This window comes from Hyperolius riggenbachi, chromosome 5 (genome assembly GCF_040937935.1).
Source record: "Hyperolius riggenbachi isolate aHypRig1 chromosome 5, aHypRig1.pri, whole genome shotgun sequence".
In the NCBI taxonomy this organism is placed as follows: domain Eukaryota; kingdom Metazoa; phylum Chordata; class Amphibia; order Anura; family Hyperoliidae; genus Hyperolius; species Hyperolius riggenbachi.
This window is the reverse complement of record NC_090650.1, coordinates 309,532,843-309,559,614: the sequence shown is the minus strand read 5'-3', so window position 1 is coordinate 309,559,614 and position 26,772 is coordinate 309,532,843. Positions and strand designations below refer to the sequence as shown.

The window sequence follows — 26,772 nt, the reverse complement described above, 5'->3', positions numbered from 1 at the left end:
CATTCAATCTCTAGCTGTAATTACATGAATTGGGAGGTGATAAGCACCAGTTCCTGGGGCTTAGGGACTTAATATCCCATCTGAGGACGTGTGCACCAAAGCTACATACGTAGGTGAGGTAATTCTCAATTGAAAAGTTGACCCTACAAGAATATGGTTGTTAGCAAAGTCATTACATGGTACAGTAGCTAATGGCCAGCATTCTCCCCAAGTTACTTGTCTGTTGTAGAGACCCGATTTGTGGGATATAAACTGACTATTTTAACTTAGGCTGTGAAATTGAATGGAAACCTGCATCAAAGGCCTTATCCACATCTAGGGAAACTATTACTCATTGATCATTGTTTTCATGCCAACATTGGGTATTTTCAAATGATCTCCCAAAGCTAAGAGCTGCGTCATAAAGCCAGTTTGATCTGGATGGATAAACATTAATATGACTTGACTTAATTTGATGGGTAGGATTTTGGCAAGAATTGGAGTGTCTACTGTCAGCAGCGAGTTAGGCCTCCAGGAATCGCAGTCGTGTATGTCCGTGCCAGGCTTAATGATAACTACTATTAGGACCACTGTTGTTATTGAGTCTGGTAGTTTTCCTTCTTCCAGAGCCGCCCAAAACACAAATAGGCATGCTGTCTACAAATGTCAAAGAAATTTCTCTTACAGGCCCAGGGGTCGTCTTACTATGGAATCTCTCTATAGCATATGTAATTTCATCAATGCCAATAGTCAAATCTAGGAGCATCCTTTGTTCTGTGATTAGCCTGGATAAGCCGATATCAGATAAGCAGATTTTAGAATCTGATAGTAATGCTATGGAGTCAGAAGAGTCTGAGCAGGCCTAAGAGATGAATATCCAAATTGAGCTAATTGCAGGCAGTGGATGTGAGGAGGAATTGGGGGGTGTATTTTAAGCCAGTTTAGCTAATAGACTTCCCACATAAAGATTGGTTAACTTGCAATTTACACTTACCATCAGAGGCGTATCTAGGGATAACAGCGCCTATGGCAAGCATTGAAATTGCGCGCCCCCCCCCCCCCCCCCAGATGTTGAAAATACTATGGAGCAGCACTGTATGCGGATTCGCAGTCATTTTTTTGAAGATGACGACACTTAAGTACGTGATGACAAATAAGCAAAGTGCGCACTGTTCTCCCGCAATAGTCGATGTTCTTTTGCCGACCCACATAACCTAGAACCTGGACATACTGTGCTGTGTATGCACATTATGTCCTCCTCCCCTGTGCCCGTGCCGAATGATGTCACTGTACAGGAGTACGCTCGCTACCCGCGCTCCACTGCAGAGACAGTACACGCAGGACAGGAGTGCGCATGCTCCTGTATAATGACATCATTCATGCACAGGGGAGAAGGACATACTATGCATACACAGTATGTCCGGGTCCTGTGAGTTGCCCAAAAGAACATTGGTTATTGCAGGAGAACAGCAAGTGAGGGACAGGAAAAGAAAGTGGTATTTGCTTATACCACCCTACCCTAACCACATCATATGCCTATTTAACCAGAGTCTTTTGGCTCTGGTATCCAATTTGGTTAGTGGACAGTGGTTAATCAATCAATCAATCAATCAATCAATCAATCGTTATTAGCTTATAATATTTTACATTTCACTTGTGCCACCAGCTAGGTGTGATCTGCCCCATGCCTCACAGACACAATGTGCACACTCACCGCCAGCGCTATTGTATAGGTCCGCCACCCGCAGAAGGAGAGGAGAGGCCGAGGGATTCTGTGACATTTACTGCTGTGCCGGTGACCTGCCGTGCAGTGCCCCCCACGTGTCACCTAACCGCCTGGTGCCAGCTACATCCACGCACTATTTCCTGCTAGTGAGTCTCCCCTCCCACCTCCATTACATATGCAGCCAATCAGGAGCGGGAACGAGGATACAAGGCAGCGAGCAGCGCCGCAGTTGCTATGGCGACCAGAGACGCTGCGGGGACCTCCGTCCCGCAGTGTTTCTGGTCGCCATAGCAACGCTGACGCCTTCTCGCTGCCTTGTATCCTCGAATCCGATCCCCCTCCTGATTGGCCGCATATGTAATGGAGGTGGGAGGGGAGACTCACTAGCAGGAAATAGTGTGTGGATGTAGCTGGCACCAGGCGGTTAGGTGACACGTGGGGGGCACTGCACGGTAGGTCTCCTTCACAGCAGGAAATGTCACAGAATCCCTCGACCTCTCCTCTCCTCCTGCGGGCGGCGGGCAGGCGGCGGACCTATACAATAGCGCTGGCCAGCTAATACAGGGGTGATTCATTGCTTGTTGGGGATGCGCCCCCCCACAAGGGGGCGCCTATAGCAGGTGCCCTATATGCACCCCTATAAATACGCGTCTGCTTACCATACAGGTGTTATTGGGTTATAAAGGTGTGATTTCAAAATTATGGAGCATTCATGTAAAATGTTTTGCTGGGTTGTCACTAGGTACACAAGATTGTTAACTGGTGCACATAAGGCTGCAATAGTATAGAATGAAAACATATCTACACTACATACCCTGTGTTATCCTCCTAACAAGTAAGACCTTAAAGCCAAAACCTTTAACAATGACAATTTGTCCTAGACTAGTTTCTGCATGGACAAAGCACTAAAGTTTTTTTGACAGGGTAACATGTAAACTGTTTCTATTTTAAGGTTAAAAAATACAAAAGAGATAAAGAAATGTTATTAATGGTAATCTGTCATCTTTAAAGACACATATGGGCCCCTCTTCCTTGGCTGCTTTTAATATTGCATCTCAGTTTCGATAGTTCAACATCATGATTAAAAAGTGTGAGGTGCTAAGTGGAGAAGCTTTTCAATAGTGACAACTTGCGTCAACACTTGAGTGTTGAGGGTGGATGCATTCTCTGTACACTGAATGACCTACTACAGTTGTAACATGTCATCTGCAGAGCCTATTTTCTAGATCATTATGCATTTCTTGTATTGCAGTAATGTGATGCCACTACTTTAACAGAGAAACTCCAGAGTCCCTATTTTTAATGAATTTTACTTTACAGAGAATGTGGAAGGAGAAGGAACATTAACAAAATGTTTTGTTCAAGGGTATCTTAGAGTTAGGGGTGGTCAAGGAGATGCAAATAATTCCAAGATGATGCAGGATTATGCAAACGGTTCATGCAAATATATGCATCATTTGCATAATTCCAAGTTGCTGGAGAGTTATACAAACTGTGTATATTTTTGCAGCTTCAAAATGGGCCAATCATATACCATGTTCGTAGTATCCATGGGGAACTGAAATACTGTAGCAGTTTTAGGTAGGCTAATTGGTAGACCCTGCATGGTGTTGTTACAGCAGGTTGCATATTAGTCTGTAAAATGCTGAAAATATTGTATGATATATGGAAGAACTTTCCAGATTTTGCAGAAGTAAATCATACTTGTTTCCTCTCTAGCAGGTGGCTTGTTAATCAGCAATCCACACAAGTATTGTTCTACTGGCTCTGACAGCTATGCATGTGTGTCTGTGGAAAAGAGATTAGCATTCTGACTGTACTATCGGAAACATGATCATTTCATATAGACGCTTGATACCGACCTATAATGAGATGTTTGGATTATAAATTCAACTAACACTGGGCATTCTCAGAGAGAGAGACATTGCGTCTGCCTTGGATGAGCTCATATTTCCTACATTTTACCATCTGCAGTGGTCACCATGAAGTCACTTTTCCTTTTCAAGTGAGGGACATGTGTCATAGCCATCAGTGTCACATTTCTGGAACCAGTTATAGAGATTACCAGTTAAATCGGTTTCCTGTATTATGGAAATAATTGTGTAATGGCAGTAAGAGAGAGTGAAAAGGTCATATAAGGTTTAACTCTTTAGAATGAAATAGAAACTTACACAATTCAAACTTCAAACAAATATAACTTTAGAATGCAAAAAGTAAACAGTTTTTTTTAGTGTCAGGTTTTAAAACTCATGTCAATCTGAGCCACAACCACAGATTTCCCTATACAACCAGGTAGAGGAAATGCAGACTCTTCGCACTGGGATGTCATCCTGCCAGCATGCACAAGTGCATGGGAGCAATGAGTGAGTCCCTCCAACTCTGCATGTGTGCTTACCCTGTAGGACTCGGCATGACATTGGGGTCAATTTCTTAAACAATGGTAACATTTGTGCCCACATAGTGGATATAAATTGTATCAGTGGGAGGTCCACAAGGCAGCACATATCAACATGCCATTCTGTTACTAGCACATCCTCTCTCGGAAGGTGAAAAAAAAAATAAAAAATCCAAATCCTCATGTCAAAAGCCATGGAAAATGGTTGGCTTGGCTGGTGGAGGGGAGCCCCATGTGATCGCTGGCTATTTCTCATACAGAAGACCAGCTTGTATAGTTGTACATTATGCTGGTTTTATTATAATTATTATTAAACTGTATTTATATTTACTTATAATATGCTAACATATTGCACAACACTGTTGGCATGTGGTTTGCATCTCTGCTGGAAGCTTCAAGACATTCCTTTTCACACAAAATAAAATTTGGGCTAAAAAATATCTAGCTACGATTATAATACTATAAATCGTAAATCTGAAATAATAATTTGTGAGACAGAGTTATGTTTTTCTTTACAAAACACGTGGTTATAACGCAGCAACATCGGCTTTCTGCTGGCGTTCGCTGCAGCCATCACCTGAGGTATGTAGCTCACAGCGGAGAAGTTCATTGTGGCGCCGTCATAGCAGCAATGTTATGCGGCGCACAACGGTAATTAAGGGCTCCAGCGTTTGCCAGACCCAGAATTACATCTCCCCCTAATTGATGCAAGTCGGAGGGGGAATAGTATTTAATGCCGCCGGGAAGTGCAGCCGGCAGCAGGGAGAGAGGTCGTTTGGCTCGCTCTGCACCGAACTTCCCGGCACCGTAATGCATTACATGTTCACAGTACGGCAATCATACAGTAAATCTGTGATGTTACATTTGTGGGATCACACACAGGTAGTCACATTTTTTCTTATGCCAAACACAGTAAATCCATAGCAATAACAATCATAACAACCACTTTCCAAAATTATTTTTACATAACTTCCCAAACACTAGCCCAGCAGAGTAGAGGCATCTGCTTAGGTGATTATAATCATTGGTTTCACGTCATAATTGTATGGCAACCCAGGAATATCTTCTGCTGATCTTTTTCATTCTGATTTGATACTTTTAGCTCTCTGCTATTATAGATGTGGTTTTGTGTTCTTTTTTTCTTTCTTCTGATCCTGTATTTTGGGATTTTGCCTTCTGATCTTGTTCCTCAGGCTTTGAACTGCAGCTCTTGTTGCTGTGGTTTTTAGCCTTCAGATCCCATACCTGTGAATTTTTGACCTCAGCTTTGTTAGTTTTCTTGTGGCTTTATAGTCATTATTCTTTATTCCATTTGAACGGGTTGAACACTGAAAAAGCAAGAAAAAAAAAAAAAGCACTGCATCTGGTTGGTATATTAGGTGTAACCCTGATTGCATCTGACTCATTTGAAATGTTGCAGACTTAAAGCATTCCGCCCCTAGAATGGGCTTTTAAATTTACTTTTCCTATGCAGTGGTGAGAGCTAGACTTTTTTTTAATATCCAAATAACGTTTTTGTTAATATGGGAGTGTGGAACCTATGATAAGGAAAGCAGACTCATACCTTCCCCACTAATAGTTGATAGGAATATTACTTCCTAATGAAGTATATTTTATGGGATTTGAGGGGATTACCCAACAATATAGGATCATAGTATACAGTGTAGTCAGGATTAAGACACATAATATTTATATCGAGCCTTTCTCCTGGCAGACTCAAAGAGCCAGAGCTGCTGCCAGAGAGTTTTGTCCAAAGACTCCTTACTGTTTTACACACACACACAAAATCAAAAAACAAAATATGGTCACTGTAAAATACTATTTTCTCCAATGTCATACCTTTGTCAGCATTATTTATTACCTAAATATACCATACCATAATTATTTAGGATGTCAATATGGAGAAATAGGCCAGCATAATCTAGTGCCAATCCAAGTAGCCGTAAACCTGTTAGATGTAGCAGCTAATGACATCCTGGTATTGGGAGCATTTTTTGTTAGTGTTATTTAATATAACTCCATTATTTTTAGCGTGCTATACAGTAGCGAGGATGCAAGCAGTAAATACAAACAGTTTACATGGATAGACAAGGTAAGTGCAGCTAAAATGTGTAGAGAAAAGTGAGGATTTGACAGCCTTGCCCAGAAACACCAAGACCCCTTTTCCACTGACCCTGTTTCAGTATGATTTTTGGATAACGTGCAAATTACAGATCACGAGGGTATTGCAGTGAATATGGTGATCACCACCCTTTTGCCACTGGTGTGATTTGATTTTTGCTCAAGCACACTACATGCAGCATTTTTTTGCGCATTTGCAATTTGGTCAATCTTATTTTTTTCCATCAGAAATCAAAAACACGACTGTGCAGTGTAATTATCAGAAACGCACGATAATCATGTTGAAACACATGCAGTGTAAAAAGAGAGAATAGCGAGCGCAGCATATTTGTTATGAATTTGCGGTGTTGATAGCAATTTTCAGTGGAAAGGGGACTTAAGATACAGTGTGTAATGTAAGCACATTGACCACATAAGGCAAAAACCTGTTCCTTGATGGAATGCATAGTCAGACTAGCATGATATTTTTGTTCACATTGCCCATAGAAATGAGCACAAGAATGAACACAGAGCATACAGAAGGCTCATGGTGAACCAACCCAGGCAATATTGAATTGCAGCAGAGATGTCTAGCCTCAGGCAGTTGCAGCATCACTCACAGATAATGCAGAAACTGTGTTAGCTGAGAAGAATGTATAGAGGGATGCCGACATTCAGTGTGACTATATGATGCTATTTGAGCAATATGCTACATGTAGCAAAGGTACCTTCCTGGTCACACATGTATTAGCAGCAGTTTGTTCTTTGCCATTATCTGCATGACCCATAGAAATGCTGAGTGACAGCTGACACAGATCTCTTCCATTGCTAAGTCACATTCAGTTGACTTGAGGGAATGTGGAATCCTTTATTGTATCAGTACTCTAAGGCAGGGCTTTTCAACCTGTGGTACACGTACCACCAGTGGTACTTTGCTGTTGGCCAGGTGGTACACACCAGGCTTGCCTGCTATTTGTCTTGGTCCCATCTTGCCTCCACAAAGTTCATCTCTCCTCGCTGGTTCCTCACTGTGCTGCCCTGCAGCATACTTCAGACCTCAAATCAGTGGTGAAGACACAGGCGAATGGTGCACAGTGGCAGTCGGGTTACTGCTGATCTGAGGTCTGAACTATTCTGAAGGGCAGCACGGCGAGGACCTTGGAGGCTAAAGAGCCTTCCCCCTTCCTCCACAGTAGAGGAGTTTCAGCGATAGGATGCCCAAAGATCTCCTTGTCAGCATATCCGCATACGCAGTTGCAGTTCTCCACTTGGATTCTGGTGGAAACAGCCGAGCCTGGAGCCTGATCGGGTCCGCTCTACTGCGCAGGCGCACGGGTGGTACTTTTAAATTTTCAGGTGATAAAAGTGGTACAATTAGTGAAGAGATTGAAAAGCCCTGCTCTAAGGTATTCAGCACAGTGGCTAAGTAGAACTCTTGTCTTGCAGCACTGGAGTCCTGAGCTCATGTATCTGCTGATGTAGTTGTAAACTTTGTTGGTTCTTCTTACAAAATATACGCAACATTGTGGTGTAGTGGATAACCCTCTTATTTTGCCTATGGCCCCAAATTCACATCAGGGCCAGGAGACTATCTGCATTGAGTTTGTATGTTCCCAACATGTTTTCATGGATTTCCAATGGGCTCTCTGATTTCCTCATAAATCCCATAAACATGAAGAGTTAGATTTTCTCCCTTTGCTTTACTCCCACCGCCTCAAAATTGGCATTAGACAAAGATAACAAGACTTGGCAGTGACTATAGTAGGAATTAGAATGTGAGCTCCTCTGATGGACAGACAGTGACATGACTCTGTAGTCTATGTAGCACTGAGATCTTCTGCAGTGATTTACAAAGCCTCAATAATAATAATATAAGACACTACTGCATGAAGTTTGTATAGGATTTCTCTGGGTGCTGCTCCCCTAACACATTTACAAAAATATGGTCTCATGGTGGACTCACTTTTACTGTAAATACAAAATAATAGCAATACTCTTCTGCAACGTGGTAGTGAGGTGAGGTCTATACTGTTTACTTTTTCTATATTATAAGTCAGTCGATCTTTTGCAGTATGAAGTGAGGAGGCCTAAAATGCCTGGAGACTTGAGCCCCAATGAGGTGAAGGAGTCTGTCAGTCAGGAGCGAGAGGAGCATAAGAAGATGCTGGCTGAGAGCCACAGGCTGGTGATGGACCTGCGCAGCCAGCTACAGCACAGCGACAAGAACTGGAGTCGAGAGAAGGTGGAGCTGCTGGATCGACTTGATAGAGAAAGACATGAATGGGAAACGCAGAGGCATAAATTACTGTGGAAAATAGAACAGGTATAATCAGGAATCTGTCCAAATTTAGTGTATTTGTGTGCGTTCTTAGTTAATTTTGTAAGTAAAAAGTAGCAAACAAACTGCTAGAAACAGTGGGTTAAAATAACATATTTGCATATGTTAATACATAGCTATTTTTAGCACGAGCTGTAAAACACTGGTATAGATCGTGTTCTGTATAAACCAAGTCCCTCACCTTTATCTGAGAGAACAGATAAAAATGGTTGACTTCCATTATAAACTGAGTAGACCTTTATGCCCTCCCTCTTACTTCTGCCAACACACAGATTCCCTTCTCATCCGCAGGTACCGGCAGTAATATGATCTGAAAAGCGATACTTCATTTGTTTACATTCAGTGCCATTTCTTCCTCTGGTCACTAGCTGTTGAATAGAGAGTAGACAGCTTCTCAATTCAATTTAGTGGAGAGGTGGTCTACTTTCTACAGCTGGCTGTTTGGATCACTCAGCCCTTGGTGCCGGTGGAGGACCATGTACTGTACACTAGAAAGGGGAGGCTGAGTATGGCATTACTGATAACTGCTTTTTACAAGTGTAGTTATCCTTTAACATCCATTGGGGATTACGGTATCACCTGTTGACGATTACAGAGCTTAAAGTACACCTTAGAAGGGATCTTAAAGAGAACCCGAGGTGTGTTTAAAGAATGTTATCTGCATACAGAGGCTGGATCTGCCTATACAGCCCAGCCTCTGTTGCTATCCCAAACCCCACTAAGGTCCCCCTGCACTCTGCAATCCCCTCATAAATCACAGCCACGCTGTGAGGCTGTGTTTACATCTGTAGTGTCAGTCTCCGCTGCTCCCCTTCCTCCTGTATAGCTCTGGTCCCTGCCCCCGTCCCTTCCCTCCAATCAGCAGGGAGGGAAGGGATGCAGGCGGGGACTGGAGTTCTGCAGGAGGCGGGGAGAGCAGCAGACTGACACTATAGAGATAAACACAGCCAGCCCTGACAAGCTGTTTGTCAGCAGCGTGGCTGTGATTTATGAGGGATTGCAGAGTGCAGGGGGACCTTAGGGGGGTTTGGGATAGCAACAGAGGCTGGGCTGTATAGGCAGATCCAGCCTCTGTATGCAAATAATATTCTTCAAACCCACCTCGGGTTCTCTTTAAGAAGGGATCTTAAATAATCCAGAGCAGTGGGATTTCCAAAAGGAGTTAATGTAAATTAATGCCTGGAATGCTTGTCAAATTGGTGTAAGGCATTTTGAAATGCCTATCTGTAAACTGACGTTTAGGCTACTTACACACCAAGACGTTGCGTTTTAGGGGAGGTTAAGGTGCCCCTAACGCAACGTATGGTGGTGTTGAAGTTGGACGTCAGATTGTGCTGCGTTTTGCAGCTCTCAAAGCAGCCGCTCCAGGTTAGTGATAGGAAGTCCGGATCTTTTTAAGGATTCGGATCATTTGAATCGGATCATTGAAAAGATCCGGATCTTTAAACCGAATCATTTGAATCATTTTACTAGGGAAGCAGACTGGGTGAAATGACTAGCAGGACAGGACTTTCCCTGCACTGTACATTCTGTATGTTCCTGTTTCTTCCAGACAGACATCCACTGTAAACCGAATCTTTCATTGTGATGATTCGACTCACAAAAAAGATCCGGATCAAATGAACGATTCGTTCATGATCCGGACAACACTACAGTCCTACCATGAGTCTCTGCAGTGCAGTGAATATTAATTAGCCATGTGGCTGGCTGCGGAGGAGGAGGGGAGATCTCCTCCTCCAACATTACTGAGCATGTGCAAGCAGTCTAACGCTGCTTAGCCCAGTATAACGTACAGCATGCAGCACTTTGTTTAAACGTGCTGCGTTACTATCTAACGCAACGTGTGCACTGTGAACAGCTCAAATGATTTTACAGTGCTGTGAGTTAGGCTGCGTTACTGGCTGCTGTAACGTGGGACTTTAACGTCCCACTGTGAAACCAGCCTCAAACTGCCTGGCATTTTTATAATGTCTGTGTGTGAACATACCCTAATGTTCCTATATGAGTGTGTTCACACTTCAAGTCTTGACAAGGGATGAGTAAATAAGCCAATAAGAGATGCGTAAAAAAAATCTTTGTGAAGCCTCACCAATCTGTAGGTAAACTTTATGGTAACAGTATATACAAATATGTCAAATGTGCACAATATTAACCATTATAGCAAATTAATTTTACATTCTAATGGTCAACTAGACACAACACAGCAGATTTGATCTTATAAACAGGGATGTCGCAATAGCCCCTACAATTCCCACTGTTGCGGGCGGGGCGGCTTGGATTGTAAGAGTGCCCAATCCTGTGTTGAGGTGCAGGTGGATATCTAACCTTCCAGTGAGCAGAGCGACAGGTCCTTACTCCTCTCCTTACTGTAGCCGCCGAAAAGCCTATATCCTTGCATGTCCCATTTCTGCATGTGAGGAGGGCCTTGTGATGTTTTATTGCTGGAAAGTTCAGTGGGTCATTATTTATGTTTTTCATCTCAGTAATGCAGGCTCGTCATGGCTGCTGTTTACTATGTATTCTTAGGATTGAGTCCTGTAAGGTTTGCCACTGCCAATTTGAAATATTTACCACAGGAGGGGGAAGCCTGTGGATCCTGAATCCTTTCCCCATCCTCTTCAGCAGGGGCGCCGCGAGGCATAAATCGAACCAAGCGGTCGCTTGAGGCCTCAAGATCGTAGGGGCCTCGGCGGCTCAGTGACGTCGGCGTGACGTCACTGTTTTCCCGCAGCCCCGTGGGGCTGGCAGAGCAGAGTAGGGCAGGGCTACGGAAAGATGGCCGCCGCCGAAGCCCTGCTCTGGAGACTATGCCTCCAGTACAGGGCTTCGGGTGGCCATCTTCCCGTAGCCCTGATTCAATCAGCGCGGGAGATTGGAGGAGGGAGGGAGCTCCGTGGGAACTGCGCGCCTGAGGAGCCGGCCAGGAGAGGAGACTTCTGCCAGTGCCAGGTGAGTAAATTATTTTCTTTTTGCAGCTCTGAAAATGTGCCCTAATTGCGTTTGATATCTGCTGAACTGTGCCCTAATTGTGTTTGATTTCTGATGAACTGTGCCCTAATTGTGTTTGATTTCTGCTGAACTGTGCCCTAATTGTGTTTGATTTCTGCTGAACTGTGCCCTAATTGTGTTTGATTTCTGCTGAACTGTGCCCTAATTGTGTTTGATTTCTGCTGAACTGTGCCCTAATTGTGTTTGATTTCTGCTGAACTGTGCCCTAATTGTGTTTGATTTCTGCTGAAAATGTGCCCTAATTGCGTTTGATTTCTGCTGAAAATGTGCCCAAATTGCGTTTGATTTCTGCTGAAATGTGGCCCTAATTGCGATTGATTTCTGCTGAAAATGTGCCATAATTGCGTTTGATTTCTGCTGAAAATGTGCCCTAATTGCGTTTGATTTCTGCTGAAATGTGGCCCTAATTGCGTTTGATTTCTGCTGAAAATGTGCCATAATTGCGTTTGATTTCTGCTGAAAATGTGCCCAAATTGCGTTTGATTTCTGCTGAAATGTGGCCCTAATTGCGTTTGATTTCTGCTGAAAATGTGCCATAATTGCGTTTGATTTCTGCTGAAATGTGGCCCAAATTGCGTTTCATTTCTGCTGAAATGTGGCCCAAATTGCGTTTGATTTCTGCTGAAATGTGGCCCAAATTCTGTTTGTTTTCTGTTGAAATGTTGCACAAATTGCGTTTGTTTTCTGCTAAAATGTTGTACAAATTGCGTTTTTATTTTCTGGTGTCTGGGGTAACTGTTGCTGCATTTATTATTTAATGGTCATAGTTGGCTATATTTGCTGTGCTACGGTTAAGCTCCGCCCATACAATGGCTATCATTCATGAACAGGCTGTCGGTAAAGAGAATCAGTGCGGGAAAACACAGCTGGCGGATTTTTAGACTTCTGGGTGGGCATTCATAAAGATGTATCCGTGTGCGGAAGCAGTGCGGAGATTCCCCGAGCTAAGCTGGCGGTAGGCAGGCGGTAGGCTTGCGGAGACACGGAAGCTGCCGAGTTGATACATTTCTCCGTGTTCCGCTTTGCTGCAGCTGCCTGGGAGGTCTGTGTGTCTCCATTCACTTACATTGGTATCGCCAGATCAGAGGGAGCGGAACTTCCCGACCTCACACCGCTTGCGGTGATCTTTATGAATGAACATTTTGCTACATTTGTACCGATAATCACCGCACAAGGCGGTGATTTATCACTCTGCTCGGTAGTGTCATTTTTCCATGCGGAAAGAGGTTTTATGAATGCTGACTTTGCCGAGTGGTCGGTAAAATCAGCTGTTTTAAGCATTTCCGCATGCGGAAATGCTTTATGAATGATAGCCTAAGTCATGGCCAAATCCATCTTTCGGCGCGGCGCGCTGCGCGCGCCTCAATCGCCCCACATCAATTTTCCCCCGCAAACAGCCCCGCCCCAATCCGCCCTCCAGCTCCACCCACATGTCATGGCCACGCCCACTTATGCGGGATAGCCACGCCCATTGTTCGCGGATAGGGCCACTTCCTACAGTCCGCTTGGGGCCACAAAAACCTTAGCTGCACCCCTGCTCTTCAGCCAAGCCGACCAAGCAACAAGACCCTCGAAGCATGGCTGAACTGTGCCTGCACAGTAGCATGAAACAGTTTGGGTTTTGTGGAAAAAGCTGAGCCCAGTCAGGTCTGTGCTACTGCACAGACACAGACGGCTGGCTCATGCACAGTACCACAGGCCTGCTCGAGCGCAGAATTTTCTGCCAGAGCCCAATCGGGTCCATGTTACTGCACACGCGTAAGCTGTCAACAAGTGATTTTTCCGTGGTCGTAGCACTGGAACGGGCCAGTTGAGAAGGACTGGTTAAGCCTCTCCATCATCCAAAAGCCTTCTCCCCCCCGAGGTGAGTACTCTGTAGCTGCAATTTTTTTCACTATAGGTACACTTTAAAGTGAGCCTCCAGACTAAAAATCTACTCTGCAGAATTGAAAAGGCTTGGTGTTTCTTTAACAATTTCACAACATCAGAACTTTGTTTTTCTTACCAAAGCATAATTTTTAGCTGCATTTTTAGCTAAGCTGCACCCATCAAAGAAAATTACCCAGGCTTTTTTTCCCTGATGCTGTGCAAAGCATGATGGGATTTCCTATGTTGTTATTCATGTTGCCTAGCAACTTGGAGGGGTGATCAGCACACAGGACAGTTGGAACTGTGTCTCATGCTCCCTGTCACCTCCTTTCAACCAAAAAGATGGCTGCCCTCATGAAATCAAACATTTGCCTGTTCTTTTAAAACAGGGTGAGTAAGAGATTATATTAGCTATCTATTTTAATTAACATAACTAATGTAACTTAATGATAGTATGTTTGTTTAGGCTGAAGTTCCTCTTTAAGCTAAAAATAAAAATATGAGGCACAGTTCTATATAAGTTTAGTAAAACAGATTCAATAAATCATCTCATAAGTTTGTTTTCACGTCAGGTTTACTTTAAGCAAGATTGTTAGTTTCATATATCTGTTTTCAGTTTTTGAATTTTAATGTTACTGTTGCAGCTTCAAAAGGATTCCAGCCCTCGAAGAACGGATAGCTTCCTTGCTGACCAAAGTGATGGGGAGATCACCCAATATCCAAGTATTGCTGCACTGCAGCCGCAGGGAGCCAGGTCATTTTCTGACTCCGATGACATGCAATTTGAGGAGCAGCTACTGCCTAAGCTGAAAGGATCCGATCGCTGCTCGGGCTCTGAGAACCTCTTTCTAGATGCACTTTCTCTGGATTCTGCTGATGAGGCTGATTTACCTCAGCCCCGCAAACTGGAGCGTGAGAAGTTCTCGAATGAGGTAAAACGTCTTTTATCTTGCTGCTTCTTCCCTGATCAAGGTCTCTATAATTCTGAATCCTATGCTACAGCAAAGGGATTGTAACAAATATAAGCAGTTACTTGGAGAATGACAAATATCACAGACAGCATTAATGCTTGAATCTAATGCATCCTTTGTGTCATGACTACAAGACTGTCGTACTGCCTTCAGTGACTGACCAAAGCACTGTCCTCTGTGATAATGAGCTGAGATTCCATGAAGCTATATATTTTTATGTTCTTTATTATTATTATTATTATTATACATCTGTATAGCACTAAAATATTTTACAGCACTTTACAGAGAATAATGAACTTGAAGATTCTGTTTCTATTGTGAATATATAAATTATAAAGTACCATAAGAGTCTACAGTTGTTTTATGTTACAGATGTATTGCGTACAAGTAAATAAGCCATCATTCTACATTGTGTTATTGAATTAAATGCAGAATCAGCCTCCCATTTCACAAAGGAACCCATCTTTGCCTAATATAGAAGAAAATTGAGATTGGCCTTGTTGTATTTCCTAAGCTAATAATTGTTCATTGACTGATAATATCCTCACTAGGGTTATTTTCCTCCTGCCACCTCCCAGCTCTAGTCATATCGATTTCAGAGATTGGGGGTTCCAAGCATATCAATATATGGTGAGGTCTTTTACTTATCTGATGATGCCTGCAGATCCAGATTCCATGTAAGGTTTTTGTGGTGTTCATAGACCAGTAGATGGCACTGTTCTATTTCCATTGCTGATAGATGATCTGTACAGACTGTGTGTTGTTGGTTCCTGTTTCTGCATGCTGGAGACACAGAGGAAAGAGAAGCTTAAAGGACAGGACAACTGAAATGAGAGGGATATGAAAGCTGACATATTTATTTCCTTTTAAGCAATACTATTTTCCAGGCTGTCCTGCTGAGCCTCTGCCTCTAATACTTTTAGCCATAGGCCATGAACAAGCATGCCGCAAATCAGGTGTTTCTGACAGTATTGTCAGACCTGGCAAGATTAGCTGCATGCTTGTTTCAGACACTACTGCAGCCAGATAGACCAGCAGGGCTGCTAGGCAGCGGGTATTACTTACACAAAATAAATATGGCAGCCTCCATATACCTCTCACTTTAGCTGTCATTTAATGTAGAGAGCTGCAGAATCCTGTAAATGAGCCTAGTTCCAGCTACTCTGCATCCGTGATTCCTGAACACAACAGGCTGCTTATTGCTTTGGGCTCACAAAATACGTGCTCATTTACTGTAAGAAGAATGCAGTGATATATTTTTTTCCACTGTGTTCTAGTCAATCATTCAATAGATGCAAAGGAACTATTTTGATAGTTTAAATAGTATTTTAATGATATACAGTGAAACACACTGTACCTGTCTTTTAGTAAACCAACATCTTCCATTACCCGTCCATGTTAAAAAATATTTGTGTACATTGCTGGAGTGCCAGAATTTTGTCTTCTTCACACTTTAATAAGCCTTAGCGTAATCATCTCCATATACAGATGAAATATAGAGTATATAAGCTGTCGGGTCTGTCAATGGATAAATAATTCTGGTCCAACCACAACCCACAAAGCAGTTGTTCTTGGCCTGTGCGGTACTACTGTCTCAAGCTATTGTTACAGCTACTCTATTGTCCATGGTTACTGTGTTATATGGCCTACCTCACTTTTTCTGCTCACAGTCACTGAGGAATGAGCATCCTTATCGACTAGCGATAGTTCCTGGTAGAAAGGACATAATGCAGGTGGCTGCTATCAAGGCGAGGAGCTACATCCTTGCATGTTTGGCTGTACAGCTGATCATGTGACTCTCCTCTGAACTTCATCTGTCAATACATTTCTTCTTACAGCAGAGTCTGTTGTCAGGTTTGCTTCAAAGTTGTCTTTCATGCTTGAGTGACATCAATATTCCATATGCACATTCCACTTACACACTGCAGTACATTATTATGTGTGAGAAAACCCAACTTCACTGTTCACTTTTTTATGATACTGCACAATGTGGTCAATATGTAAAAAAATAAAAAATTAGATCAAAGTCAACAGAAGCCAAAAAGGAGGAAGACTCTATGGCTATTGGGGTTTCTATGTCAAAGCTGTTATCCCATATCCAGTCTACCAGAGGACATGTTCCGGATGCTAAAACACAAGTACGCCCATCTATCCATAGTGGCCACCGGCCAGGTTAGCCTATTCTGCACATGCGTGAGTGTGCTGCCAAGCTCCCATAGCAGGGAGCGCTCGTGCATGCCCAGAAGTTGCCGACCTAGCTGGACAAATAGCATTCTAGGGGCTGGAGGAGGCTGGAGGAAGCCCCAGGTAAGTAAGTCTGATTTACTTTAAACTGCCACATGTATCTTTTAAGCCTAAATAAATATTGTAGAATCAGATTTTATAGTTTATGGCAAATATGCTTCCTGCTGAAGAAACCCTGCAGCTGTGTATATGTGATACTAAGGTGCAGCCTGCTGATTAAAACAAGAATCTGTATGTGAAAGTGAGAGATATGGGAATTTCACCTTACGCCAGCAGCCACCTTTGATTTGGAATTTGATATCTCACTTAGTTTTTCTTTGGCTTGTAAATTAAATGCTTCAAGATGGTCTAAGCTTAAAATATGAATCGCCTGTATAATGTAACTGGCACAAAATAATAATTGGTTCCATAGTTACATTATCCTCAAGGTATGCTTAATAAATGGGAAACTTGGAATATTAGCATTTTAGACTTCATAACAAAACGTATCTCTGCCACTCTATTTCATACAGTTTGTATGCTAATCCACATATCTCAGCAGAGCATTTCTTCAGGCCACTCTGTCTAAAATCATATTTTGACACACAGCCATGGCTTTGATATTACCAGTTAAATGGACACCTTAATAGTCATTACATTTGAATTTAGTTTAGGAATTAATTACTTCTATAGTATGTTATTGTCATATTTAAATTTTACTTGCTTTTAAGTCGCTCAGGTTATGTGCAACTACAACTACAGTATGTGATGTGCTGTCATGATAAAAAATGTTTAATAATGTAAATATACATATAGCAGAAACAGTTTTGATCCATAAGCCTATAACCATCTTGCTTGTTATTACAGGATGATATCCAGAAAGGAGGTTTGCAAAGGTAATTATTTCCCCCCCAAAATGAAATGTACCAGTGATCCTTTTAAGTTAGAGTGCTTGATATTATACAACTTGCGCTCATCCAATTCTAAGCCTGTGGCCGGTTTCACACTGTGTTTTGGCAGTAGCGGTGCGGTCCGGGAACCTTACCGCGGTAATATGGGGTAATCCCTGTCCGGCCACAGGCCATACAGGAAGTGACGCTCTCTAGCGCTCACTCCTGTGACTGAATCAATGACGTGCGTGGAAGTGTATTGCTAAAATATGCTTACGCATATGCACGACGCGTGAAACTTGCACTGGTCATTTTAAAAAACATGCGTTGCCATGGACTTACATGACTTCTGGCCTGCCGCACGTTGCCACAGAAGCTGCATGGTAACATAAGTATGCGCTCTCGTTACATTAGAGACTTCCTCCGCACTGCTTCGTGTGTACCATGATATGCCCCATAGACTTTTATTGCCCTAGGGTTAGGCTGCGGTAAAATGCCTCATCGCACCGTGTGAAAGGCCCCTAGAGTGTACCTGAGGTGACATGTGACATAATGATATAAAGATGTGTATGTATAGTGCAAAAGCTATAAATAACTATGCTGTGTTTCTTCTTTTCTTTTCCTGTCTGAAAGAGTTAGCCTTAAGGCATGCAAGTGACAATTTATGTCTTGACTGACCCTTGTTTGATTATAGCGTAATCCTCACATATAAGGAATTACAGCAATTAAACTTTTTTTCCTGCAGAGAACAACTTCTTAGAAAGGGGGATAGATAAAAAATAGGTCAATAGTTCATGAATTGTATCTCTGGGACACTTAGACAGTCATTGAGCAGAGATGATAAAACATTAAATCTACTTTGTAAATGTTTAAACATAAAATAAAACCATGGGACATTTTAAAAAAATCATTTTTTTTTTGAGTAGGCTGATAGATGCAATTGTTTTTGTTTTTTTTTCACCTCAGGTTCACTTTAACCGGTTTATCTATTTCTTAAGTCCTGCATGCATACCTTGTAGTCATGCATGTTAGCTGTCCTATATAGCATAGAAGATCCGGGGTAGAGCCACCCTACTGAATTATTACATAACCTTTATGTTTTATAGGGTCATGTCTGTTTCTTCCATGTCTGAATTTCATCGATTGATGGAGAGCTCCCCTTTTCTTCCGGACAAGAATGAAGAGCTTTCTGGTGACAAGGATGAGTTAACGCCGCCCTTGTCGCCTGATGATTTGAAGTATATTGAAGAGTTTAACAAGAATTGGGAATACAGCAATGTAGGCCAGGGTGATAAATTACTAAGTGGGGAGAGACAGGGAAATGGGAAAATTGAATCTGAAACAGTTTCTGAAACATTCCAATCATCTTCATGGTTCCTTACTACTACTGTTACTATGACAACAAACACTTTGACAAGCCCAAACCACTGCCAGAAGCAGCTTCCTCAAAGTCACGGTGCTGAAAGAATAGGGGTTAGAGTCTTGCACAGCCCACCAGTGGTTCGCAGGTTTGACAAATCTGCAAACAGCGAAGAAAACAAACAGCTAGACCCAGATTTACTTTTGTCTGCAACCAAGTCCAAGGTTAATATGTCTGAAACCGACAATTGTGGTTCAGAGGTGTTTGGGAGATGGCCTTGTGATCTTGATAAACACCACAAAGACTTTAATGACAGTGGCCTACACCCTATGGACCGTCCTGTTTGCACTACAGTCAGTTTCGCATCTTCTTTGCACAATATAGAGTTGTCAAGAAACATGAGTGATGACATGAAAGAAGTAGCTAATTCTGTCAGAAATGCAATTCGATCAAATTCAGTAGAATCTCAGTTTAGAGACATTGCATGTCAGACCAATGGTTTAAATAGCAAAGGAACACAAACAACTCAAACCATTAGTGTTGGTCTTCAAACTGATGCATTACGAAGCATTACCAGCAGTCCACATAAGTGTCTGACACCAAGAGGAGGTTTAACTCCTATATCATCACCTTCACGCAGTCTGAGGAATAGGCAAGTATCTCCAGCTATTGAAAAGGTTCAGGCAAAGTTTGAGCGAAGTTGTTGCTCTCCAAAATATGGCTCTCCCAAACTGCAGAAGAAAGCACTTCTGAAAGTAGATCAGCAAGCTAGTCGTTCCGCATCAGGGACTCCCCAAAAAGGGTTTAATGAATCTGCATGGGCCAGGTCAACTACAACCAGAGAAAGCCCTGTTCATACCACTATTAATGATGGTCTTTCAAGTTTGTTCAATATAATTGACCACACCCCTGTAAATTGTGACCATTTGCAAAAAATACCAAGGCCTATTAGCAGATCTAGATCAGCAGAAGCCAAACAAGACTTTGTAACCATGCCTGAATTGTACATAGATGTCAGGGGGAGATCTCCAAGTCCTGTCCATATTATTGTAGATCTTCAAAGGGATCAATATGGTGATGCCACCTCTAAACAAGACCTTTCTACTCCACCTGGTTACTCACTACCAGAGAATGCTGCCAGAATATTAAACAAGAAAATCTTAGAAGATCAAAAACTAATACCAAGCAGTCCAACTAGAGCTTACAGAGACCACACAGCTGCAGAAATATTAAAAATTGAACAAGGAAATATTGAGGTAAGGTCCTTCTTCAGTTTTTTTTTTATATTTGTCAAACATGTTTAAAGCAAGTAGAAAACCTTCAAATGTGCTGTTGTGAATTGTGAATTTTATGTAATTATTATCCAATTTGTATATTTTGAAATAATAGTTTATTACATTTCTTTAAGTAGGCCCTCATACTCTCTCGCAGAACTCAAATAAGGGTTATACTCATGCATCAAACATGGGATAAAATACAGTACAGCACTTATGATATCTGGGGCCATATGCAATTCACTTTTTCACCTGAGTTTTCTCCTAGGAGATAATTTTTCATTTTCAATTTAAAATCACTTTCTAGCACTTTTCAACTAAAAATGTACCCAAAAGAAGTTGAAAAAGTACTATCAAAATTATTTTGAGCATTTTCTTGCTTTATGGTGGCTTAAAAGGCATTTTATTGACAAGTTTAAAAATGTCAACTTGGAGAAAACTAAGGAGGAAAAGTGAATTGCATATGGCCCCTGCTCTCAAAAAGGTATGTCTGATTTTGAGAGCAGACCACACATTAAAGGGTAACTATGCTATTAACACATTTCATATATATATATATATATATATATATATATATATATATATATAATCTACTTAACAAACAGGACCAAGTATTTTTTGAGAGCGATATATATATATATATATATATATATATATATATATATATATATATATATATATATATATATATATATATATATATTTATATACACATAACGAACAGGACCAAGTATTTTTTGAGATTCTTAATTCCACATGCTATTCCTCTAACCCAATATGTTGAACTAATCCATTGTTTGGTGGGCATGCCAAACTTTTTTCAGTCTGTTGTTTATTGCTGGGCCACCATTACTCGACACCCTAAATTTCTCTGTGACTCATTTGCTGGGACACAGAAGCAGGTTCCTCCAACTGAAGAATCCACATTGTTCATGTTTAGTAGTACGGACATTTTGTATGCTAACTTTGCATAGTAACTTCCAATATAATAGCATACTAACTTCCTATATGTTACTGATCAGGAAGACTTTTCTTTGTGAGCAACATGCAATGCTCTTATTCTGTGTTAACATTTGTAACATCTGTAGCAAAAACGTTTGCAAATAAGGTCAGAGAGAGCAGTTTTTTGCTTCATTTTGCTGGATTTGGCAACATTTCTGTTAATGTGAGCTTAACTTACATGAGTTGAAAATTTAAGATATTTACATTGTGTGCAGTTGTTTTACCAAATAAAGATTGTCAGATATGTAGCATGTTATTATGAAAAAATAGTATGCACTGTACAAATAGAAAAAAAAATAGATGAATGTGACTTGATAAGTAGTTTTTGGCATGCTTTCATTTTTTAGTGGATGTCATAATATGCATTAAAAAAAAGTACAGCAATACCACAGCAAACAATGCAGCTATTAAGAAATTGCACAACCAATCTTAGTTGTTTGACAGCAAGCCTAAGGCCAGAAATCCACTAGGAGCGATTTTCTGAGTGCTTTGCGGTTTGAAAACTCTTGCTAATGTTATGCTATGGGTGTGATCCACTTGAGCGATGTGATTTTATAAAAATCCTCCATAGCATTGCATTAACAAGAGCATTTTCAAATAACTAGTGCTTAGAAATCGCTCCTAGTGGTTTTCTGGCCTAACTTGGTATTTTCAGATGTCCCTGTTCAAGAATATGTTAGCATTGTATTAGTGGCTTCTAGCATTAATTTGTAGTTCAGATTTATCACAGATAAGCTGTAGACAACAAGAGGACCAGTATTCCTTGAGGGAAGAGTATGTGGTCTTATTTTTGTAAATATATTCTCTGTTATAGACAAATAATGTGCAGTAGGCTGCACCTCTTCTGCCTGGAGGGTGTGGAAGTCATCTGAGATACAAGGCTTGTCATATTACAAGTTAATAGGTGTGTGTGTGTGCCAGTCACCACCCATCCAAGTGCATTGAACACCTTTTCCAACTTGCAGCATAGAGGGCCTGCATCACAAATGTATGTTCTTCAGACTTTAGCTATTGGACCATTCTCTTGGTGAAATAGGTCTTCTGCCAAGCTGGGTGGTGGATTGGAATTGGTGGCGCATACCAAGCACAGGTGTTACAGATGACAACAGTTATGTGAGAGGCTAAAGTATTAAAACACACCCACACAGCAAAAACCCTTTATACAAGCTAACTAGTGGTCCAACCCTGGTGTTATAGTACAATGGCATGACGTGCTGCTGCCTGATACTGCAGCTTTTAGGCAACCTGCTCTCTCCTTGTATCTTTACTGCTTTGCAACTTCCTCTTCAACATACCTCTGGCCCATGCCTCTAAGCACCTTTTCATCTCCTCCCTCCTCTTCCTTTTTCGGACTGTAATCAAGTTCATATTAAGCGCATATCTGTAACCGTAGTTTCTGCATGTCTTTGCTTCCCATTTTTGTGACCTGTGGAGAGCTGACTGCAGATTCTGACCCATCTTACTCCTCCTTTGCCTGGTCCTTGTCTTATTGAGAGGAAGGTACAAATTTGACATCACTGCATTCAGTGACTTTGTCCTCTCCTGTTTGTTGAGAACCCTCAGAATTCTAAAAACGATACTGGAGACTACACTTTTTTCACCAGCTTCAGAGGGTGTTTAGGTTTTGGAAAGGGATGAGGTAGAGGGAAGCTGTTCATCACTAACTATAAACTGCCTGTGGCTGGAAGGACAAGGAGATGGTTTGAAGTGACCCATGAAAGGTCAACCGCTCTACTACTTTACCACCTTGCCAAAGTACTGGCAGGTATGCATGGCCTATGTGAAGCATGTTACAACTTGTTGTCATGGGACTGATTGAGCATACTCTCATCCCCTACCACACACCCACTACTATCCTAGCTGCCCACTTCTTTAGGTATGCTTAAAAAGCATATCTTTATTTATAAGTTTTGAATGCCATAAAGGAGAATTAAAATGTCAGGTTTGCGTATTTAAAGGACCACTATCGCGAAAAAATGTAACATTTAAAATACATATAAACACATACAAAGTAAAATGAGCCATACATTACTTTTTTCCTATGTTGCTACCACTTACAGTAGGTATTAGAAAACTGACAGAACTGACAGGTTTTGGGCTAGTCAATCTCTTCATAGGGGATTCCCAGCATTGCCTTTATCCTATGTAATGAAACCCTAACTGTCCCTGCGTCATCCTCCTGTCCTGTGTGTTTTGGCTACTGTGCATGTGTAGCTGACAGGAGGAGGGCAGGGTGCGGGGGGAGGGTGACGGGCGAGTGCGCGTGCGCTGACATGCGGCGGTGAGAGAGACCTAGAGCCCTAGACAATCCCTGAAAAGGATTTATAGAAACATGCTGGACAGCCAGCCTGATCGCTGCACATTTTTTTGGCAGTTAGACTGAGCAACTGCCATTTACTAAGTGCTTTTCACTAAGTGCTTTTGAAAATAATGAAAACTCTGAGAATCCCCCATGAGGAGATGGACTAGCCCAAAACCTGTCAGCAATGTCAGATTTCTGCTACTTACTGTAAGTGACAGCAACATAGGAGAAAAATAATTGATTGCTCATTTTACTTTGGAAGAAATGTACTTCTTATTTATATGTTTTTACATATATTTTAAATTTTAAGATTTTCGCGGCAGTGGTCCTTTAATTTTATCAACTGCAACACTAGCTTGTGACACATCAGGCACAAAAGAAAATAAAGAAGCTCTTTATAACCTGATGGGCTGTGTGACCACATACCAATGTATGCACACGAAGTTGTGCACTTGATTTGAAAACAAAAAATAATATTTTGTGAGAAGTCAGACACAAAAAAATACCACATCTATAACTGGATAGACCGTGTGAGTGATATATACCAAGAAGGATGGGTTTTATTAAAATAGCAACAATCTTTATTTGAAAAATATGAATGATGTAATATAATTACCTGTCTGGACACAATGCCATTATACAGCATGGGGAGAACAATCAGTGTGGTCACACTGGTACAGTAACACAAACTATAGCAAAATGGAAAAGTGCATACAGTATACAAATGCACAGCAGTCTTTCTATATATATTAAAAGTAGATATATTTGCATAAACACATGCATGCATGTAAAGCACACATCTAAAGAAAATGTTTTGGACTTCTGTCTGTACAGCTCAAAACGCAGAGTCCAGCAGATGTAAAAAATCTTGACCAATGGCCAAACAATAGATGATGATATAAATAGGTTATATATGGCACTGAGGTGAGAAATCACATACGCTACTGAATGGTAGTAGTGGAGTTATTCTTTATATACTGTATATGCCTTATCTTGAGAAAATCGTTGATGTACAGTAATCATAGGAAAAAGATCCCTGTCTCCACTAGTTTGATGTAATTATTATGCAATGAAAAATGTTCTCATTGGTTGCTGTGGAATGCTGTGATTGGCACAATTGTCTTTGCCTTAGTAAATTAAGTTAGCAGTTAAAACATTTTTTTTATCATCCTTTGAAAGCAACACTCTGGTAACATGAGCTGTGTCAACATCAGTCTTTTATAATGTACTGTATAATCAACCTCGAAAATACATGGCCACCTGTCAACAGAACTCCGACTTCATGTTTGCTGTATGTGTAACTTTGTTTGCCGTGTACTAACATTAATCAATACTTCTATCCTGATAACTCTTGCAGACAGACAGTGTACAAAGTAGGAAATGTCCCTCTGCTGAAATCTACAAATACTGACTATTTGCTTTAATTCCTTTTTCAATCTATTTGCTTTCTTTCTGTCTATCCTGTCTAGAACCAAACTGTCTTACTAACTGCCCCATGGGGACTCTAACTATGCCTGCTACACAGCTGTAAGTCCTAGTTTATCACTTGTTTGCACTTTTTGTCTCACTGGAGAACTTTTGAATACTGTTTTGGATCATTGCCAGCGTAAATGGATGTGGACACAGATGTACAGCTATCTAACAAAATGATCTCTGCCATGGATCGGCCTCCGTGCTGCATACAGACATTACTTTATAAGTCACTACTTTAAATATAGTTACAAACTGAACAGCTGTTATTTATAGGCATAGCTTACGAGGGAGGACTTTAGGTTAAATACTGACTTCCATGGTTAGTGTGGAGATAAATGTAGGTCAGCGTGAGTGTGCATTATATAGGCCAGCTAGCGTAACTATACCTATTTTTTTCAATAGATAATGTACTGGATTGATGGTACGTAATATTAAAGCAAGTCTCTTGTGGCCTAAATTGCTGTAACCTAGAGATTTTAGCAGCCAGCATACTTATTTTTCAGGTTCCTCATTATCCTTGATCTAAAGCTATGGTACACTTGTTTTAAGCATTTTAATTCCCATTTATTTTCCCATCATTCTCCCACTGTTTTTTTAGTCTCCTATTAAATTTTGTCTGGATATGTGGGATACTTCAAGGGTATGCTCATTCAAGGTTTTTTAGTCTTCCATTATCCTGTCTGAACAGTGCACAGGCAGTGAAGCATGGAGTGCTGATCTATAGGAATTGCTGGGTTTCTTCTGCCAGCTCCCATGCAGACTCTGCTCAGCACAGCGCATACATTCAAAATCGATGTGGCAAAATTTAGGCGCAGAGTGAAGCCGTAGGCGGCTCACCCTGCACCTGCTGAAAGTCCGGTGTGAGGTTATTGCTATTACCCATCCGAGTTTTAACAACTCAGAGGGACTTGTAATTTGGGCACCGGCTATTGCTGGCAGCCTAATCGCCTTGTTTTTTTTTCTACTTTGAACTCCAACGTCCAAATTAGTCACTGAGCACCGCTATAGCCGTAATTCACATTATGGCTTATGGTGGCATAGAAATTAGCTGTCTTAAGCACAGACCAGAGCTGTAGCTGAACAGATGCTGCACCCAATCTGAAGTGGATGCTAACCAAAAAAGATAGCTACTTATGAAGAGTGTGTTTTTCAGAGGCTTATGGTGAACTCCTCGAGACCGGCGCCGCTGCCTGGAACCGTCTGGAAGTACACAGCAGCGCTTCTCTTTGTGCGTGAGCAGTACCATGCTGCACCCACTTGTGTACAGCCAGGCCTGCGCAGTACATAGAGTGGTTCTGGCTTACTGCACAGGTGTGGCCATACTCATGCAGGTGCATTATGGCCACATCCACAATAGACAAGCTCTTGTTGGATATTTTCCGGAGGTCCACATGTGACAACTGTGGGGTGAGGAGGACACTGGAAGCCTCAGGATGATACAGAGAATTCATTCTTTGTAGGTAAATCTATATTTTTTTTATTTCATTCTACCTTTGTCTATACTTTAACATCTGAGCATTGAGTACAAACCGAAGGTCCCCATTTTAACCTAAAAAAAACAGGTGCAAGCGTTTGTGTGGACTATAAACTAATGGAGACGGTATTTTGACCCCTTCATTTCTATCTCCCATTATTGTGTGCTTTCAGAGTATCCGGTACTCATTAACCTGGGTAAGGAAGCTTATCTGAGCTCTCCAGTATCAGGGCAATAGTACCATAATGTACCACACCAGGCCATCAACATTCCACATCAACCAACCCATCATCACTGGGCACAATGCTTTGTGACAATGGAGGCTTTGCTGCCCTCCCCCACCCACAATAAGGCACTTTCTCAGCTTAGGTAGTCCTACACACTGCA

The 26,772-nt window shown here is 41.5% G+C and overlaps 1 protein-coding gene across 3 annotated transcripts in view; it reads left to right on the top strand.

Moving 5' to 3' along the window:
- LOC137518833 (microtubule cross-linking factor 1-like) overlaps nucleotides 1-26,772 on the top strand; it is a 229,369-nt gene that overhangs the window by 188,533 nt on the left and 14,064 nt on the right. For 2 of the 3 annotated variants that reach the window (XM_068237193.1, XM_068237192.1), the window contains 4 exons: nucleotides 8,272-8,523; nucleotides 14,061-14,348; nucleotides 17,478-17,506; nucleotides 18,607-20,116. In XM_068237193.1, the coding sequence (XP_068093294.1) occupies nucleotides 8,272-8,523; nucleotides 14,061-14,348; nucleotides 17,478-17,506; nucleotides 18,607-20,116 (2,079 nt within the window). Of the gene's footprint in view, nucleotides 1-8,271; nucleotides 8,524-14,060; nucleotides 14,349-17,477; nucleotides 17,507-18,606; nucleotides 20,117-24,907; nucleotides 24,966-26,772 lie in introns of all 3 variants that reach the window. The other variant, XM_068237194.1, reaches the window with a different exon arrangement.